The sequence below is a fragment of the Loa loa genome, assembly GCF_000183805.2.
Source record: "Loa loa unplaced genomic scaffold supercont3.96, whole genome shotgun sequence".
Lineage (NCBI taxonomy): Eukaryota > Metazoa > Nematoda > Chromadorea > Rhabditida > Onchocercidae > Loa > Loa loa.
Window position 1 is genome coordinate 23,128 of NW_018108276.1, and position 21,283 is coordinate 44,410.

Below are 21,283 nucleotides of genomic sequence, written 5' to 3' on the forward strand. Positions count from 1 at the left end.
AATCAGTGATAAATTTAATTTGATCTTATTAATTATGATGTCCACTATTGGCGATAATTAAATTTTATGATTTTTCATGTTCATCATTTGACATAGTATTCAAATTTCTCCTCAATAATGCATGATTTATTGCATTTTTGATAAATTAAATTTATTTATATTTTTTCTTTTGGACAATACATTTTGCAACAAACTTTGCTCGAATGTGACACTAAAATTATTTAATTTAAGCATATTTCTCTTTCCTTTTACTCTTTTTACAAACTTAATCACTTAAACTTTCGGAAAGTTATAAACTTGAAAGGGTCGGAGTGAAGTATATATGTGAGTATTATTTCTTCACAGAAACTTCCGGTAGGTGATGGTAGTTTCCGCAACCAAAACTACTGCACATTACCTTAATTAATGATGATCACTCGGTCATATCACAATGACAAGTATCGATCATTGATGAAAATCTTTTACAGAAAATTAATTATTACCTCTGCTTAAAGTGTTGTTTGATTGCATGCTACATGCTTTAATCGTTGTTTGCTTCAACCTTCCCTCACATATATGCAATATTTTGTTGGTGAAAAAAAAAAAAAAGATTGTTGGTGAAGTTTCATATGCTAAGTGCTACTATTCACAAACTAATAGGAATGTTGAGAAATTTGAAAAGCTGGTTAAGCACAAAAGTTGATGGATAAGGGAGATTAACGAGCATCATCTGGAAAGCTTTGCTCAGTTGTGCGGTAAATCTTCCTCTGAACATTGCTCTCTTCTTACATTTGACATTTATTGCTTACTCTAAAAGATTTCCTTCAAAAATTTTTTTAAAATTCTTTCATTTCTATTCAACCACATTTTTTGATTAATGGATGAATGAATCGTTGCATGGATTAAATTAAATTTCAAATGATTTTTTTAAAAAAAGAGCTAATTTTGCAAAGGGAAAGAAAGAAAGAAAGAGAGAGAGAGAGAGAGAGGAGGGGAAGAAAAAAGGTTATTAAGATAGGCAGAAAAAATTTTCCATGTTTATTTCTTTTGCACTCAATCAATTATTTAGCATTGATTATGGTATTTTAAGCTAAATTTGTCCATTTATTAAATCCTTGTCTATTTTCAAATAGTCTAATATTTTTAGTCTATGTATCATTCCTATCACAATTCTTTTCTTATGTTTTCATCATCAGTTTGTTTACATCTAATAAAATACACTCACATACTCAACTAATTTATTTTTTAATTAATTTGTCAAATGTATTTGTTTTTCCTTTTAATTTGCTAAAACTTTGAAATATTTTATTTTTGTTGGATTAAATATTCAGTTATTTGACATTCATTCACTATTTCAATTCTCATTTGACTGAAATGTAAATTCACTTTCGTTTTCTTTTTCAATTTGAAAATTACTCACAAAAAAACTTGTCATCCACTCGTTTGCATTTATCACCAAAAGTTGAAGTTAAAAAGTGGCAATAAGGTTGAAAAAATTTTATACCCTCGTCGAGTTTATAAAAAAAATCTCCAAAAGTTAAATATTTATACTACAATTATCAACACTTTTATTTTACCTTTGGATAAAAGATATCACAGCAAAACAAAGAGAAAAAGAAAGAAAGTGAACTTTGTTAAAAAATTTTATTTTTTTTCGAAATTGATTTACCTTCAAAAAGAAGAAAAAATTCGTCAATATTTTTTTATTTTTTATTTTTTATTTTTGCTTTATTTCGAAGAATTTGAAAAGAAGGCGAAAGAAGAAAGAACTAATCGAAATATATTTATGTTATTTTATATTTTAAAATAGCATAAATATAAGTTACGTGGAATATAAAATAAAAAAAAAAAGGAACAAAAAAGAAAGCAAGGAAGAATCGATTAACAAAAATTTAATATTGCATGGAATATTTTATTATAACGAAAAAGTTTTTCTATTTTTATTTCCTTCAAATATTTAATTTTTTTATTTTTCATTTTCTTCTTAATTGCACATGTTGCAATTATTTCCTTCGCTTTTTTCTTTTTTTTCATACTTTTATTTCCCATTTTTATTTTCTTATTTTATTTTTTTAATTTTCATTTAATTTTATCTATCGTTTTACTTCTTCGTTTACTTAAATTTTTTTTTTCATTTTTTTGTTTTACCAATTAGCTTTCGCTCTGTTTTTTTTTCTTTCATTTGTCAAAGATAATTATTTGAACGAGTTAGTATATTATGTTTTTTGAACATTTTTAAGTTTTTCTTTCAAATCACTAATTAACAAACATTCCAACGAAACAACCTAAACAACCAAACAGACACGCATATGCACACACACACACACACACACACATACACATACACACATACACATACACACACACACACACACACACACATATAAATGCACGTGGATGCATACATACTCGTAACATCAAACAAATTAATACTTTCCTACAACGTGTACTTGCTGACTTCATCGTATTGAATTGCTTTATCGCAAAGTGTTGAATGATTTTTGCCCATTTACTTTCGTTTATCACAATTATTTGTTGAAAATTTTTTCAACTTTTCGTTTTCTTTTATTCAAAAAAAAAACTTCTTGAAATTTCTATTTTGATAATTTCAAAAAATTGAACGATTATTGTGAATAACTTTAAATTGGTTACAATCATTCTTTCGTCTTTTTCTTTGTAAATTTATTCGTTAAATTTATTTCAGATAGATTAATATTTATGAAATATGCAATTCATTGTTGCTGTTGTTTGTTTGTATAATAGAAGAATGCGAATTCACCTGAAATCTTCCAAAGTTTCCTATTGTAAAGTTTTACTATGAATTCATACCCGCTAACAGTAATTCAAATAATGGTCGTATTACTGTGTTGCAAAATGAGCCTAACACATTGGACAAGCTCAGGGTATCCAGATTTACGTGGTCCAACTGTATCAAAATGTGCTGTTAAAATTTCACCTGGTGAACAATACTATATTTGTGATCCCGATCATGTCCTTAATGCTTCTGAAGGTACACTTGTTTCATTATCATTTATTTAATTGTGCCAAGCAATGTCATCATATTTTAGTTGAAATTATAATTTAATAAAAAAAAGAAAAAAATTACCACATCCCATTCATTTAAAGAATCTCAATTAAAAACTAATATTTGATAACTTTTAACTTTCTTTTTTCAAATTGTAGTTTTTAGATTATTTTTACTTTTCAACTTTTAGTTTTCAATTAATTTTACCGAATTAATTTTTAAAATATCGACTTCTTTAGCACGATCGTTAAACCAACAACTTCATAATTTAACCATCGGTACACCATGTCACTGTCAACGACGATCACAATGTACTACTACGGGTGATGATGTGAAGAATCCATCATTTCATGGATTTGTTGCATCAATTGCATTGGTCAACAACTTACAAATGACCATTCATAGTCCATCTGAACAGTTCATTTTTTCACTGACTCGATATTTCAAATGATCTTATTTCAATGCTAATTTTTAATTTTCATTTTTTTGCTTCCTAAAATTCATACCTTATTTACTTTCTAATACTCATAATTGCTACAATAATTAAGTAAACTTCCAATTATTTTATAATTTTTTTTGCAATGGCTGAAATATTAAAAATATTACAAAAATATTACAAAAAAAAATATTACAAAAATACTGCATAATCTGCAATAGTTATTCTAAAGGTTGTCTTTCTAAAAAAAAGAAAATAACAAATAAAATTTAATCGCAACATTTATTTTTCTGCATTAAAAATTTATTTTTTGACAATCGTATATGAATTGAATGGAAATTTTATTTATTGTTATTATTTAAGTATGATATTTGACCGAATTAAATAGGAGTAGTCGATAATTTTAATTCATAAAATGTATGAACAATTTCAACTTTTAAAATTTAATTTTTATTAGCAATTCCACAATTTGATAAATTTCACAATTTGATTTTTTTGGTGAAAGTTATCGTTTTTATCACTCTAAACGTTATCGCTAATTATCATATTACCACTAATTATCAAATATGTTAAGTCATATAAAATGGTTGATAGCTTTTTAATTTAACATCTGTTTCAATCTATTCGAGAGGAATGAAAAAATATAATAAGCTTTTGCAAAAAAAAAAAATTGAAAGAAAATAAAAAAATTGATTAGCAAAATTTTCGTGCAACTTGTTTGGTACTTTTTTTTGAATCAAAGAGAGGAAGGTAATTTTGATATGAAATGTTTAATGAATTTTGAAATATTAATCGTTTAAATTTTACTTAAAAATCATACAATGAAACGAATTAATAGGCAATTATTGGATCGAGCGGAAAATTTTTGCCGTACACTTGAAGGACGTTGGGCACTTGGTGATTGCGGTAATTCAGTGCTCATATTTATTTGGAAACATTATAAAAAGGTATATGTATAAATTTAATTTGTTTATTTCTATTAATTTCAACCACTCTCTTTGCCATTTTATATTGCTTTTTTTGTTAACAACGTAAACTTATATAAGATAACTACGTGAACTTGCGTAATTCGCATAGGATAAAATGAGTCGCACTGTTTTGCGATGCAAACTATTGATTGATTGATCGATTGGTAAAATAACAAAAAATAAACTATATAAAATAAATAAATAAATAAAATAGAAATAAAATAAAAATAAATAAATAAATAAACAAAATAAAAAATCAGTTAAAAATAAGCGATAAAATATGATTGAAGTTTCAAATTTTTGAGGTAATCATTTGGCCAGCTCGACTTGCTCAACGATATGTTACGGCCAGAGAAAGGCGACGAATTTTAGACGATGTAAATAATTTTATACAGAATGACAAATGGTATGAAGCGCTAAAACGGGTCATCGGTAAATTGCTTTATTAATTAATTTGTTAAATTTTGTTGCACACAAAAATTGTTTACTTCATGTCAATTTAGTCATTGGAATTTGTTAGAGTATGGTTACTTTTAATTAAACATGAAATATTGGTGATAAGATTATCATATCATTACAATTTTCAAATTCAATAATTGAATCGATTGACTGAATGATTAATTGATTTATTTACTTTTTAATAAATCATTCTTAATTACATATAATACTTTCATTTTATAGCATTATTTTTCTCATTGAAATATTATTATTCTCTTATTTGTCATTTTTATTCTTTTTTTTTTTTTTCAAAAATATTGTTTTTCCAGCAGCATTACACGATGAATTAAAGGGTGAACCAGAAGTTCGCATCGATACGGGTACATTATCATTGATTATTGCTGTGGGTGTTGCTGTATTACTTACTATTATGATTACATGTAAGTTATTTTAGGATAAAATTTTAAAACTCTAAATTTTAAATTCTATCCATAGAAAAACAACGAACTTTAATTGTTAATTTACGATTAGTTTTAAAAATGGATCTAATTGAACAAATAATTATTTTAATAATTCATTTATTAGGAAGAATAGGAATAAGATAGTTGGGAAAAATGGGAAAAAAACTTTTCAAATTCTACTTAATTTGCCCGTTGCATTAATTTAAATTTTCCTAATTAGGCTGTGTGTGCGCATTTCGTTGTTGTGGCAATATGCGATCAGATCAATCAGATCGATTAGGCAAATCATTGCAACGGATTGATAGCCTTCGAAATCAGATCATACGACATGGTACACAACTGAGGCGATCCTTTTCACGGTCACCAAAATTTGGTAGTTTTCGAGAGTGTTCAATGAATAGCTCATTTATTAGTGACGCTGGAAATGCAACATTTGTTTGATTCAAATAATTATCTAATTTATAATTGATATTGGGAATCAAATATTTGAAATCAAAATCAACGAATGATCTCGTCTATTCATGACGTCGAATATTTCCGGAAAAACGTCTAAAATTTCCAATGATCTAAAATATACTCAAATATTAATTGTTTTTTTTTCGAATTATAATTATCTAATTTAAATCCTTGGTATATAAATGTAATATGAATGTATTGTATCATATTTTTTAGGTGCTTATGGGACTCAAAAGTTTAATTAGTTTGCAATTGATTTTGTAATAAATTTTAAAATGAGTAAAATTTTCTCATGAAAAGAACGAAAATAATTTTTTCAAAAAATAGCTAACATATTTTGAGGGAAAATTTTCTAGCTAAATTCTAAAATCAATTGCATTTCCTGCCATATATGTTTCTCTGAATATAATTGTGTGGAAATCGCTCAATAGTTCCTTATAACTTCTTTTTCGCTAACCATTATTTATTTGAGAGATTTTGAGATTTGAATTATTTCATAAATTTTTGAATTTCAATGACTTATTACTTTGCAGTTTGCACATCCAAAAACTTTCATTATTTCTGAAAAGCAATTCATTTATAGATTTCTGCAAGGTGCTAATAGAAGTTGGCTGAAAATTTTGATCAAACAAGCCCTGAACAATTATTTATAAAATTTACACTCAAACTGGTTAGCATCAACAATATTTAAGTGCAATTTGTCTTTCGGCTCTCTGAAAGGAATAAAATAGGTGAGCTTTAAAAAAAGAAAAAAAAAGCAGAAAGGGAATGGTTGGCTTTGAAAAAATAAAAATTAGCTATTCAGTGATTTCTTTTTTTTGCGTCTATTAAACTTAATTTGAATCGTTTCCCGAAATAAATGGGAAAAAAACAAACTTCAAAAGGGAACTTTTCAATTTCTAAAAAATTTTTCTATCAATTCCCAATGATTAAAAAAAATTTTCCGAAAATTTATGAATTTTACGATAAGCCAATGTGAGGAAATAATTTCAATCAAAAACCAGAAAAAGAAAAAGGGAAAAAAAGAAGAGACAGAGAGAGAAAGAAGGATGAAAAGAAAAAATAAAAAGCAATAGGTAGGAATGCTAAAAGATGTTTTCATAAATGTTTGCGAACTTCGATAGATTTATCTTTCTTCCCTTAGTGTAATTAACTTAACAAGCATCTGTTCCAATGATTGAAATGGTTTCATCCCTTTATAAATCTCATTCATCTTATTTTATTTACTTCTTCCAATCAACCAAAATAATCCCATACACATTTCTAAATTAAGAAATTAAGATCTATCTAAATGGAATTACTGACTAGAAATGAATAATTGGTATACTGATTATAACACACGCACACACACACACAAATTTATAAATATATAAATATATATATATATATATATATAAATGCATGTATTGTCCTGAAATCTGTGATTTCAAGTATCAATCAGCTATTCAAATTAAAAACCCATGATTTCGGTCGTATAATTCAATTGAGTAATTGAGTAATTTATAGATTGTTGCCAGCAAACAAAAGTATCACTTTAAAAAATAATGTATGTGTACCAGATATGAAATTTGTGATTTCAAGTAGTTCCAAACGCATAATTTATTTATTTAATTGTTTAACTAAATACTTAATAGATAATTATTGGTAATAAAAAGGAAAAAACATTCGAAAGGAAAGTATCATTTCAAAAATAATAAACGATATGTATTACCAAAAATTTTTTTTATAAAATTGTATACTACAAAATATAATATTGGAAAATATTAAACAGCTCTAATTGGCAATATATACACATTAATGAGTTGAATGTTATCCTCGTCAAGCAATTATCGATTTTTTTTTTTTTTGCAATCAAATCGTTTACATATAATTTAAAATTTTTACCTCACTTTATATAAAAAAAGAAGAAAATCCCTGCTTCATTGATTTAAATTAAACTTGAAATTGCTAATTGATCTTGCAATGGACTAATGATGAAAATTCAATGATATTTTCCATTTAAAAACAAGTTTTTTTGATGTACCTAATTGCCGTATGTATGTCTGTATGTGTATGTGTGTATACGTATGTATAAGTGTTGATTATGAGTAGTCTTCGTGACGAAACAATTGGTGACAATACCACAGAATGACACCGGAAAATTACTATCATTCAAATTAGTTCAACTTTATCATTCCACTTAACTTTTTGCTAAAAATAACATAATTAACATATAGATCTTTCCTTATTCTCATAAAGGTACTAAAAAATCATTCATTAAAATTTATGCAAAGATATCAGTATAACAAAGAAATATTCATCTGTTTATTTTCTTTTTATGAAACATTTTCAGATTAGTTTCTTTAAAGTATCCATTACCATAAGTTGTATGTACTGGTAAAAACCATAATAATGGATTATAACCAAAAATGGAGCAAAAATTATGCCAAGTAGAACCCAAATCATAGGAAATATTGCCGATAGTATGTCGATCATTGGTGATAGTACCACAAAATTGAAATGATACACTTTCCAATGTTGTCTCATTACGTAATAATGAATATGTTAATTGACCCAAAAATATACTAAGCGAAATGCCACATATCTAATATATATTTTAAACATTTCAGCCAAAAATTTATCATGATTACTTTAATTATAATAAATGAAGTAGTATTTAAATCGATAAGGTATGTGATACAGCAAAAACGGAAAGAAAGAAAACCCTTTTTTTTTAAATATAAAAAGAATATTGAAAAAAAAAACATTAAAAAAGCAATTTAAAAAAAAAAAGCATCAGTAATTACCAAAGCATTCAGTACACCAGAAGCGACCAAACATGTTGCAACAAGTCCATCAATAGATGGTGGAGCTTGTTGTACATACCTTGGCATTAATGCACTTATCATTCCTGAAAGTTCCATCTTATTAAATAATTACTTCCATACAAAATGAAACTTCATCAAAATCTTTATTTATTAGTAACTTACGCATTAATAAAAATAATAATACACATTAATTTAAGAGAAATTTTCTTTTTTAAATTAATTTTCTTAAATAAAATTATTAAGTTGTCACAAATTTTTACTGATTTTTCTTTTATAAATTATAAAAAATGAAAGAAAACTAATTTGCATCTTAAAATCCATACGCTAATAAAATAGCCTTCTTTTCCTAAGATAAAAATGTATAGAAACAATCAAAAATAATAACAAATAATTATTGAAATAGCAAAAATAATTGTTTCAAAAAAATATATATATCAATATCTATTTGATTTACCTGAAAAACTCCAAATAACAATTGTTGTCCGTTGATATAATGCTGGCATCGTGATACAAATAACATAACCACAAAGTATGGTTGACCAAAAAAGGAAAAGTAGGAAGAATTTATGATTGTGCATATGAATACAATGACCAATAATTGGACAATGATGATCCATACGAATTATGCAACGATTACATCTGTTATTTTTACTACATTTTATAAAAATGAAATTACTTCTATAATTTGTTAACATATTAGATACTAGCAAATTAAGATTAAGTACTGCTATTTTAAACAGTTATGAAGTGCATAGTAATGCTAATGTAATTATATACATTGAAACCATTTTGTTAATATGCCATTATTAAGTAGAATATCTTTATCATCTGGCAGATATTAGGTTTATTAAAGGAAATGTTTTATCAGCGATGTATATCATTACTGAATCTTTCCTTATTAAATCATCACAATTACTTGCCTTAATTACAGATCAAATCTTTGACAGCATTTATTGAAGATGAAAGGTTTGAAAAAGGAAGTGAATTTCATTAATATAATCATACCAATATTACTGAGGATGAGTAATTTATCGTGGTGCTTTTGTACGAATTGATGAGCTTATCAATCTCAAAAATACTTGAATTTCGAAATTTTAAAGCATACTCCGTAATAATTCACTACATCCATTCATACTTTGACATTTACTGATTTAAAAGTGGACTTTTACCTGCGACAATGATGTGTCCTATTTGGTTTGATCACCTTACAATATAAGCAAAATGGCGGACATTTGGTACTGCCACCTTCTGTTGACATCGTGACATAACGTACCGGCAATTTCTCTTTATTAGCCTCAAACAGAAACAAAAATTCCAAATTGCCCAATGAAATTACACGTTTGGTGTCTTTTTAAAATTTCTTATTATAAATTTCCAAAGGAATTTTAAACCTCGTAATTAAATGAAAATAACGTGAAAAGGAAAGGGATGAACACTTTTGTGCGGAAAACTGAAGTTATCTTAAGATAATTACTTAAAATGAATATGTCAATAATTAATTAGCAATGACATCATAATAAAATGTTTGAATTTGAGAATTCCAAATATTTAAGAAAATGTGTAGGTGACACTTTCAGTGAACTGCTCAAATATTAAAATTTGAAAAATACAAAGTGTATTAGTTCCAAATATACATACCCATTTGGCAATTTCGTTCACAAAATTACGTTTTTCAAAGATATCTTTCGGTGGTACAAAACTTTTCGGAATTTCAGCCGGTGTTATAAGTGTAGTTGAAAATAGCGAACAAATAGCTAACATCCAAATTATTTGAAAAAATATTAGTTGGATAATAAGTGCTATTGTACCGTAAGGGAAAATATGCGCACAAAATGAAGCCGAAAATAGAATATACCATAAGAGGTATGATAGCACCCATAAAAAAAGTTGACAACGCATCGATGGATAATTTAATTCAACCGTTCAACCGGGAGCTTTCTTGATTAATATCAAAAATAAATTTACTAGTAGAATTTCTTATATATTCCGATAATGTTAACTCAAATGCTGATGTATGTCATCGTTCGAAATCGCTTTCCATTCTCGCATTCCATCGATTTCGGCAGTTCATGAGTTGTTCCAGAAATTAGGATCAAATAAAAAGAGGAAAAGATAAAGATGAAAATGACACTTTGGAGCATTTTTAAACAAATGTTATATGGTGTCGTATAAGAATAAATGTTACAAACTAAGATAAAGCATCTTCGATTAGGTATGTCAGCATACAAATTATAGAATCTTTTGATCAGGCCCAGCAATTCCAAATGAAGTGGATTGCTACGCAACATTCATCAAAACTTGACTGTCACCATATTCAGCAACATCGACTAGATCGCAAAAGAAATTGATGGCATAACAGTAACATTACTTTTACTTCGATATTGGGATGATTACCCTTTCACCAAGCAATATCACAATCCAAACTAGTATGACATGCTGACTAATATTCCACAAGTCATCGAAATGGTACACAATACCTCAGAAATCCTTTGATTATGAATTGTGTACGCGGCATACAATTGCGTAGCTCAAGACTTTATACAATTTTTGACTTCACGAATGAAGTTTATACCTTTCCAAAATCAGTGTTTCGCTTTCCATGACAATGATTGTTTTACCATATCAGTAATGAAAGATTTTCTTGTAGAACTTTTTGTCTATTAGTTAACCAGAGATAAGATTAATCAGAAATCTCGAACTTTCATTCATGATTACTTCAGTGTAAAATTGTACAACAGCTGAAATCTACAACATCAAATATGAAAACATAACGCTGAAACCAGAATATCCTTTAAAACAAGAAAACAAAGAGAATAACCATCCAAAACCGTATCACCACAGTCTACTCCATTTAAATACAATTGCTAGAAAACATTTTGTAAATATAAATATATATATATATATATATATAAACATATAAATCATGTGAAAAAGAATAGCAAGAAAGGCAAAGTATTATGAACGATGAAACAAATATTAGCTCGGCTTATTTCCGCATATATTTCTTGTTTTTCTGCGTTTAGCCAGCTCATGAATAAAATAGTTATTGGAAGTCCCAAATTCAAACGCACGATAATACATACTAGTTTACTCACAGTGTACAGAATGAGATGAGAAACACAGTATACAAAAATGACAATTTTATATATATATATATATATATATAACTTGTCTAATAACATGAATATTCTTTAACCGGATGGACTAAAAAAATATATATATCTAGGAAAAAGCTCATTATTCGGAGAAATTATGAAAACTTATTAAGAAAGGCATTAAAGGAAGAGATCAACTTATTCGTAGGCTGCAACTCTATTTGAAAGATGGAAGCTGAAACACCGATCTTCAATGCTCATGAAAAGAAGGCACTTCAAAAATGTAGAAATATCCTAATGTACGGATGCCTTCCTATCACCTATCTTCCCCTCCTTCTAAAGAGATCAGCAATTGCAGCAAAGTTGTATTAATATATCCCATCCTCATGTACTTTCAGAAATCAATTCTGTTCAAATTGCATCTGTTGAAAGTTTTCGAATCTAAACAGAACTACTAATGACATCCTATTGATATGACAGAAACATGGAACTACCAATATCACTAATTAACTGGACCCTGCCACCTACAAAAATGAATAGTAATTTGTCTAAGACCAAATATCCGTATAACATCGATCCGCAACATTCATCAATATAATTTACAACCTAAATCCACGACGAAATATTTCCACGACTTCATTTCAGGCACTTAGCCTAAGCTAGCATAACTCACAGAAACTAATCATAACGGATATAGTATACTTCGGTACGATATAACCAGCTAATATACTAAATATAAAGCAAAAAATATTCTAACACCTGGAACGAATGGAAATAAGATGGTACAAATAGTACCCACATCACAGACAAGGTTATCTCCTTAACCAGGTTCACGGTATTATCAAATGTTAAGTAGAAAAAATGCTAATAAAAGGTGCAAGTACGCGAGAAAACCGGGAATAGTTCTTTTGTTTTTTTTACATATGTAAACTTACTACTGACTAGTTAATATGCTAGACTTTTCGGCTACTGAGAAGTTTACAAGGGGAAATTAGTGCCAGCATCAATCGTTAAAAAATGTAGTTATCACATGTAATGATAACCAAAAATAATCCCAGCATTTCAGGATTGAATTTAACTCAATTTATATCGTGAAAATGAAATTCTTTCAAAATTTTAAAAAATTCGAAAAAATGATTTCATGTGGTGATAAACCCACGCGAGTTAAATGAGATCATTTTGGGCACTAAGCACACCAGGAGATGTTCCTATTCGAATATAAAAAAGAAGTTACAGAAGTTTACATACCCGGAATTACAGAAATGCTTTTGCTCAGAAAGAGGAAGGGTAAAAAAGATGCAAATTTCTTATGCATCTCTTAAAATTAATGGGATAGTAAGCGTTTCAGGAACGTAAGTTTTAAAAAACCAATAACTTTCAAGAAAAAACCTGAGTTGATGGGAAAGAAGAGGTTTTTGCAGGAACAATAAAAACGTACTATCGAACTCCTGGATAGCTAAGCCTAAATATGTGCGATCCCTGGACTACTACGCCTAATATATCTATTCAGAACAATAATTATATCAGAATAACAAGAGCAAGAAATACAGAATGAAGTAATTTAAGAAAAAAATTACATTTCTTGTGAGATTATTTAAAAAAAAGTGAGTTCGACTAAGAAATGAGTCAAAGAAATACTTTCCTGTTGACGGATGAGGTTAGCTTCGTGGCTGATGCAATGATGATGACGACGAAAATTCGCAGAATGTTACTCCATCGTTAGTTAGACTTAATGGCTGTGGCACAGAAACGGCGGATATACTGCTCGATTGCGATGATGAAGATAAATCGACTCCTTCGGAAATGAGAAACTGCTCAACGTCAAGCCAGTTATGGCCACCAGAAATTTCATTAAATTCTGTTGGTAGTTGCAAAAATTCATCCTTTGCACCATCTGGAATTGAAAGCTTTGGGGAATCCAGAGTTGTTTTGTTGAATCAAACACTAGAAATCCTTTCATTTTAACTTTAGTATACGGGATTCATTTAGGAACGGTCTTTCACACACTGTATTTCCCGGCAATACCATTTAATTCTACACCTTCGGAAACTGACGCTATTCTTAGAGCTAACAAGCTGCCGAACACTATCGGTTCTGGTTCACTAATAAACATGAAACTCAATCAGTTACCAGAAAAGACAAAACAAATTACCTGAAAATGGTTGATCGTGTAAAATATCAGTACCTTCTCCGTCAGGAACATTGAAATTTGCCAACATATCATTTATCTCTCTACCATCAAAACTAAATTCTAGATCTTTAGCAAATGAAGCCAAATATACATCTGATTCATTTCCACTCGAAGCCGACCCCACTGAAAAGGAAACATTTAAAAGAAGGTTCCACGGATACAGTGGAAAAAGAAATGCTTAGAAAGGAAATGCGATATATAACAAAAAAGCACTAATGACATCAGATTTCCCTTCTCTTTAAAACTTCCAAAACAACATTGGTCAACACAATATGATACTGAAGAAACCGTCAAACTCCAGGGATTAAATTTCACTTCGCAGAAAAACTCACTTTCAAGTTCGCAGAAATCACCTACACCAACAGAATTTAATCGATCTGCTCCAATATCCTGCGACTGATAATGCGAATGCTGAATATTCATACGAATATCGTCCTCATATTGTTGTATGGGATGCTGCTGCACATAACATATTGGTGTTTGTTGTTTCCAAGATTGATGAGCATTTTCCCGCGCTAATTCTTCTTCAACCTTTTTCTTCATTCTCAGCTCATAATGATGAACGCACAATTCTAAAAAATTAATTACTAATTTTAAATGAGGGAAAAATGTGATTTCACGAACGGTTTCTATACGCATTTTCATATTTCTTCAGCTAATTATTTTCAGCTCCAAAGATGAACATAACATACTCAAAGTTTTCGGTGCATCAACGCAAAGAACGGGCTGCGAACAACATGGCTCAGCACAATAACTGAATAATTTCTGATTCAAATTGTAGGAAATGTGCTGTGCGCAGTGATTGGAGAACGGAAGACAGTTATTCATGCATTGCACGGGAGGTGAACCACTTTTCAGGATCGTAATAGTGCATCTAAAAAAAAGAAAAAAAATTTGAAAAAAAATTCAGCTCTTTAGCTAAAAAAAAAAGTTCGCAAAACTGCTCCTAACACTGTTTTTGATGTTGAAATTTAAAAATCAAAAAAAAAAAACAGCCACAAAAAAATTTTTTTAGAGTTCATCATTGTTTGCCAAACATAAAATATTGAAGAAACAGCACAAGAAAACAGATTTTGATAAATGATTACAAGTTTATATGTTTTTACGAAAGGAAAAAAAAGACAAAAATGTTCGCCCAATTTTTTTACTCAGCAACACCAATTCATATTAAATTTAAAGTTATTTCGACTGCAGAAAATGATTACAACCAAACCCATAGGAATCAAATTTTCCATTTCAATTATATAAGTAAAAGGTGAACTTTTTCTGACTGAATACAGCACTGGTAGCAGCCCCATAATTGGAAGCACGATCGGCTAGTGCTGCGCCAACACTATTTGGATATTGTTTGCAGGCATGCATTATCGGAGCATTCGTAACAGCTTCTTTCATTAATGCATTCTTGTCTAATCTTCAAAAACAACGAAGAATAAGAATTCTAGACTGAAACCGTTTCAGCAATAGATAAAATGAGATTTCAAAAATTGAAGCAAACAAATCAATATCATACTGCATAATTACAGATGCGTAACGTCAACACAACTTTTGTGCTTAAGGATAATAAATATGCCAAAAATTGCACTAAGTTCTCATACATTTAAAGCACTCCTTCATCACAAAAAATATTGCTGTAATACCTGATTTGTTTTTTCACTAAATACACTTGCAGCGCTCCCTGAGGCGCAGGATCCGAAACAGCATTACATGCCATTTCTAACCATCTGAGATCAAGATAATCATTTTCTTCGTCTTCATCATCTGATGGCTCAAGTCCTGTAAAATCTTCATTAACTAGATAAAGATGCTTTACTTTACACGTCGTTCTTCGGGATGTAAAACTTCAGAAAATGTTTGAGCACAATCTTACAAAGCCTTTGTACAGCAACCAATTGTTACTACTAACCAGAACATAACTACAATAGTAGACTAACCACGAGGAAAAAGATCAGTGCGATCGAAATCCTGATCCTCTAAAACTCTGCACATCTGGTCAACTTGAGGTATTTTTCGGTAAACTCCCGTCATCTTCATTCGCCTGCGTTTCTGCTTCAGTTGTATAACTTTCGGCTGGAACAGAATTTTTGAAATTAAGATATAAAAGTTTTTGTCCTGACAGACTTCTATTTTTATGAGGGAAATCACCTAATTTTTGAATCTTGATTTAGTTTTACGACTCAAGCTGTGCAAGATAAGAATAGCACCTAGAAACATTTAAAAGACCGTGCACACAATACACATAACATAATTTAATTTTTTTTGTTTTGCTCCCCCTGAAATTTGATCACCACCCTCTTAACCTCTCCGGTGATTTCTTGGTCATCAGCTGCGCTTTAAACAGGTTCGGAAAACTACTCCACAATAAATTACAGTAACTGAAAAACTGACCTTTTGTACATCGTTCTTTTCTTGCTTTATGGTTGACTTAATTTTATCATCTTCGGGTGTCTTATAAAAACGTGGAGGTTCCTGACGAGAAGTAAGACGAGGCGCTGCAGAGGGTAGTAAATTACGGGGTTCAGGAACTAACAATGATGGCGGAATGATACTTTTTGCGAAATTAGATCGTATCGGAGCACCTGATAATGATGATACAGCGCTTTGCCCCGCAGAAGATGCTGGCGCCTGCAAACAATTTAAACACGATATTTCCTACAAACAGTTACGAAATTTCGATCTACTGAAAATTAATAACTGATGAAAAGCTTCTTAAAATCATTATCAAAACTAAGACCGTCGAATCATGGAAAACAAAGCAATCCGTGGTTGTTAGTATTTTATTGCACAGTGCGGAAAGCACGCCTACTGGTACTGCATGCTTATTGGAGACTACCTACCATGTTCTTATTTGTCCACCCTAATTAAACTACGGACATAAAATCATAAATATCAATTCTGGATTTATTTTTCTTTAAGCCTGAGGAACCTGAAGAAGTTTAGCAGCTAGCTGGGGGTGTTGTTTGCTGAGATTAGCTGTTACACGTTGTTTCACAACTGTCGGTTGGCCACATGGAATTTGTGCACCATCACACGCTTTAATAACAGCTGGTGTGACAGCTTGAGAAGCCGTGCGCGAGCATAACTGAGGTATATTTCGACGAACCTGAAAACGATTTGCGTATCCTGTTTTGGTTTCATAAATATAAATGTATAGATTGAAGTGTGGGTCAGACCGACTAACATTCGATGCAAACAAACTTAATGAGTTTTATTTCTAAATTTCACACATTCCAATTGGTTCACAAACGTGGAAATGCTTTCTTCGGCAACAGATACAGTACACCAGCAAAACATTCTATTTAATAAAAGAAATGTAGAACCCATAAATGCTAAATAAGCGTAACTTAATTGTTCCTTTCTCATTACAGTCATAATTAACACAATTATTCCTTACCATCTGACTAGTCGTTGCTTGCACAGGACATTCATACGTTGATCGTACTTCACCATAAGACGATGTGATAGGAAGGGGCATAATGGTCTTGTGTACAGGTAATTTCGGTAGCCCAATATATTCATCATCTTCAATTGATACACCATCATCATAAGCTGCTGTCATTTCATTCCTCGATTCTGTTGACACGGTAACGATACCTCCCTCCATGGGTAGAGTATTGGCTACTGATGTTTTCGAGAAGTGATACACTGTACGTTTGTTGGTAACTGAATCAACAGCTATCACAGCACTATTCAAGACATTATTGTAGACGACACCGTCGTTCCTTATACAAGTTTGTTCCATTGAGCGAGATGTACCTTCAACAAATTTGAATGAAAATTTAACTAAATTTTCGTCCAGTGAATTCCACCACAAAACTTCTTGAATAAAACTACCGTACTGATCTCAAATGGATCACCAAATCTTTAACTGTTCATAAAAATAATTATATTTGATGACCCAGGGCAGTTGCTTGAAAGATATGATATTTCACGTATACTACAAATTCAACAAAGTGTTGGCTTAATTATCACTGATAAAGTACATCAACACAGTAATAGATTAACTGTTGATCTTCCCTCAAAAGAGGAAAAGAAACGTAAAAAATTCAACACAATCCATCATAATCAATCATAATCACATACTCAAAATTCCAAAACAAAACAGCACATACAATTCATTTCTTCGTATGCACCTGCAAGGTTCGAATTCCCAGTAATTAGCGACCGATTCCAAACATTGTTGCTGCAGGAAGAAGTCAGTTCTGTGCTCTCAACAATCACTGCACCTGCTTTCGCCTTCTTCTTTCGCGGTTCCATTAATCCATTCATGATCAAATGCGTACTGCAGTAAATTGTTCCTTTGTCCTTTCGTACTGCATTCGTGCAAAGCAAATTGGTATCTCTTTTGCCTAGAAATCATTTCTTGATTAAAGTTAGAACCTTAACTAAAAGCTTAAGTTTATATGCAGTCTGATGAATCTGAAGCGCTTCACTCGACTTTCCGACAATCTGTGGTGGACTTTCCCGGATATGTGCTGCGAAACACTAGGCATTCTAGTAGTAGATTAGGTGAACAATGGAAAAACACACTTTTCGGTTTACGTTGATGTTGACACTGTATGTAAGGTGCTTCTGGATCCAGCAGTATATGACGAATGCAATATCGATAATTTACGATAGCTCGTTGTCGACACTGAAATTAATCCAATGAATAAAATAATGGAAAATGACATTTCTTCTTCGAGAATTCACAGAAATTTCTAAAATGTATTTAGCAAAAAAAAATTAATGAAAAACATACCTGTCCTTTTTCTGGATCAATCTGTTCACAAAGATGAGATGCTGTAGTTGACTTCTCCTTTCGTCTTTTAGCCAGTAATGGTGAAAAAGCAGTAGCATCTACTTCAGCTGATGAAGTTGATGCACATGGTGTAAGATAGATGTTATCCGGCGCAGCAGCAGTAGCCACTAAACTGGTCAGTTCTTCTTTGAGTAATGAATGCGATGCATTTCCTGAATCAATTAATCAGATATTCAAAGAAAGTGAAGGTGGAACTGTCTGGGGAAAAAGGAGGATTTGGAATTATTCTCAGTAGAAATGTGCGGAATGCAGCATGACTCAGATACTTTGCTCTGGGAAAAACATTACTTCCTTTAAGATTAACAGATAATTGAAGAGGTCGAATTTGTAATACATACAATAAAGTTAAAATCATAAAATTTTTTTTGGTAATATACTCAACACTACTCTCTTTTAGAGCTATAAGATGGCGATCTCAATGTACAATGACATGATTTCGGATATATTCTTAATCTGGGAAAACAACATGTTTACTATTTTGCTCTTCCGACGAAGCAGGTGGTGTATCGTCTGGAGATTTTATGTAACTGTTCATGACGCCATGTGGTAATTTTGTTTGTAATTCGAGTTGTATAGGTGAGCAAGCAGTATCGCAAAACGGACTCGCATCCACAGTCGAACTACATACTTCGTTTACTTGCTCACATAACTCATTTCTGTTCTGAAATTCACCAGAAAATGATCATGTAGAAATTCCAGACACATTCAGGACGGCACGAGTATCACGATGATTCTTACCGAGAAATAGTTGCATATATTGAAATAAGTTGTTTTTATTTGGTTGAACCCATTTCATGGCTGCATACCCACTCTCGAACTATCACCTACTGATGAAGTCGGTTCATCCAATCCTTTAACCTTACTTGTCCAGTATGGGGTAGAGTGAAATCCAGCCTTTTAGGAAATAAAATTCTAAGACGCATGTTTCACTGTACAGAAATACCATCGGTAACTTCACTACAACATTAGTATTAATCTTAAATGATATAAGCGAACCTAAATGCATAAAATGAATACCGCTGAATCCGTGTAAGTACAGAAGCACAAAATATAAAGGTAAGTACATAACATGACAAGATATTGTTCAATTCATAGCCAACTAGGATGGATGGAATTAAAGGATTATCCTAAGATCGCGTAAAAATATAAACCAAAGCAAAAGGTTAGGAAGACACCTTACAAGAAAGTTCAAGAGAAAAATTTTCGAACTTTCTTCTAAGAATGACCTATCAACAGCCTGTGCAACGTAATTTCGCTGTATGGGTTCAAAAAGTGAAGTCGTCAAACTAAAAGAAAAACAAAAACTGAGGTGTTAATGTTAGTTTAATAGAAAAGCAACTGAAAAATGCAGACTACAACAAGCCAAATAGTGAATGCATTAAACCACTAGTAATTTACTATAATTATCATAGTTCTCGCTGCTTAATAACTGAAATCTCGAAATTCGTGCATAAGGCGGACCAAAATGCTTACCAAAAGTGCAGTACTGCTCTCAACGGAGCTATCGCAGATAGGTGATTCTTTGGTACTATTAGCAGGTTCCATAACTGTAAATGAGGATGCTGAGTGGTATGGTTGAGCAACAATTGTAGATGAAGGTGGAATGTGTGGTATTAGTGAACTGCCAACTTCATTGTTATCTACCGGCATAACCGACGATGAAAGGTGAGTGGAAACAGCTTCTTCTACGACTTTCGAAAAATTTGTTGCTGCGGCCAATGTTTTTTGGTCAATTTTCAGATCCAGCTTCATGCTTACACCACGAAAGCTCACACTTGCTGGAACAACGGTATAACCTGAAAAATAACAACCCCCGATTTGATAAAATCTGGTTTTTTTTCATCCCAATTTAGCATCTTTTCAACAAAATTCAGTGTAATATTCATCAAGAATATTTCTTCGAATTTTGTTGGAGAGCTCTCTGAGTTTTTTGTTGAACCTTAATATTGATTCAACTCTTCAAATTCCATAATCAATGAGGAAATTATATAGAGTGAAGAAAAATTGACTTTTTTAACATTATTCCTTTAAACAAAATCACCCGTTACCTTAATCACTTCATTTAACAAATATATTAATAAAAACAAGCTAATCATTGTATTCTTGTTAAATTTACAAGCACTGAAATTCATTAGCATCATACCAACAAGTGGGAAAAAAAAATATTTCAAACAATTAATCATTGCTCTTAGTGCTTTCTGAACAAACGAGAGATATATAAATAAAGCAACTTTTGGACAATAATTATCGTTATCTGCTCGCTTATCAAACAAACATGTTCATTTGGGAATCAAATACATTTCAAAATGAGAAAAACAAACATAGAAAATTCACGATTGCTGAGCAAATTAATAAGAGAATCATAAATCTGATAACAAAAATTATACCCTTCTCATCCTTCTGTACGCCTTCTGCAGGTGACGCGTGATAACCTTCCACGTGATGATCATGCGACTGTTGTTGTTGTTGTTGTTGTTGTTGTTGTTGTTGTTGTTGCTGCTGATGATGATGATGATGTTGTTGTTGTTGCTGCTGCTGCGGTTGTTGTAACAGCTGTTGCTGCTGCAGTAACTGCTGCTGTTGCTGTTACAAGTAGTATCAGAAATAATAGTTAGCTTGATCAGTCATT

General features: G+C 30.7%; 3 protein-coding genes across 3 annotated transcripts in view; 1 reads left to right on the top strand and 2 right to left on the bottom strand.

Annotated features, from left to right (window-relative positions):
• Positions 1–2,853: 2,853 nt before the first annotated feature.
• LOAG_05236 (hypothetical protein) lies at positions 2,854–5,748 on the top strand (the record flags this gene model as incomplete). The annotated part of the gene is made up of 6 exons (XM_003140773.1): positions 2,854–2,989; positions 3,244–3,421; positions 4,279–4,387; positions 4,714–4,840; positions 5,176–5,286; positions 5,528–5,748. The coding sequence occupies 6 exons, from the start codon at positions 2,854–2,856 to the stop codon at positions 5,746–5,748; spliced, it is 882 nt and encodes a 293-aa protein (XP_003140821.1).
• Positions 5,749–8,059: 2,311 nt separating this feature from the next.
• On the bottom strand, positions 8,060–9,913 carry LOAG_05237 (hypothetical protein; the record flags this gene model as incomplete). Its single annotated transcript, XM_003140774.2, has 4 exons — positions 9,740–9,913; positions 9,025–9,209; positions 8,550–8,653; positions 8,060–8,347 (listed from the first exon to the last, which is right to left on the bottom strand). The coding sequence occupies exons 1-4, from the start codon at positions 9,826–9,828 to the stop codon at positions 8,060–8,062; spliced, it is 666 nt and encodes a 221-aa protein (XP_003140822.2). The 5' UTR covers positions 9,829–9,913.
• A 3,340-nt stretch (positions 9,914–13,253) lies between these two features.
• The window catches only part of LOAG_17575 (hypothetical protein), a 9,360-nt gene continuing 1,330 nt past the window's right edge, over positions 13,254–21,283 (bottom strand). The window contains exons 2-17 of the mRNA XM_020450235.1: positions 21,042–21,237; positions 20,128–20,450; positions 19,129–19,315; positions 18,595–18,806; positions 18,384–18,486; positions 17,966–18,202; positions 17,248–17,609; positions 16,780–16,956; positions 16,242–16,478; positions 15,788–15,923; positions 15,494–15,629; positions 15,118–15,267; positions 14,549–14,730; positions 14,189–14,428; positions 13,818–13,979; positions 13,254–13,559 (exon numbers count right to left, since the gene is read on the bottom strand). Of these exons, the coding sequence (XP_020306114.1) occupies positions 13,324–13,559; positions 13,818–13,979; positions 14,189–14,428; positions 14,549–14,730; positions 15,118–15,267; positions 15,494–15,629; positions 15,788–15,923; positions 16,242–16,478; positions 16,780–16,956; positions 17,248–17,609; positions 17,966–18,202; positions 18,384–18,486; positions 18,595–18,806; positions 19,129–19,315; positions 20,128–20,450; positions 21,042–21,237 (3,276 nt within the window). The 3' untranslated portion in view covers positions 13,254–13,323. The remainder of the gene's footprint in view (positions 13,560–13,817; positions 13,980–14,188; positions 14,429–14,548; positions 14,731–15,117; positions 15,268–15,493; positions 15,630–15,787; positions 15,924–16,241; positions 16,479–16,779; positions 16,957–17,247; positions 17,610–17,965; positions 18,203–18,383; positions 18,487–18,594; positions 18,807–19,128; positions 19,316–20,127; positions 20,451–21,041; positions 21,238–21,283) is intronic.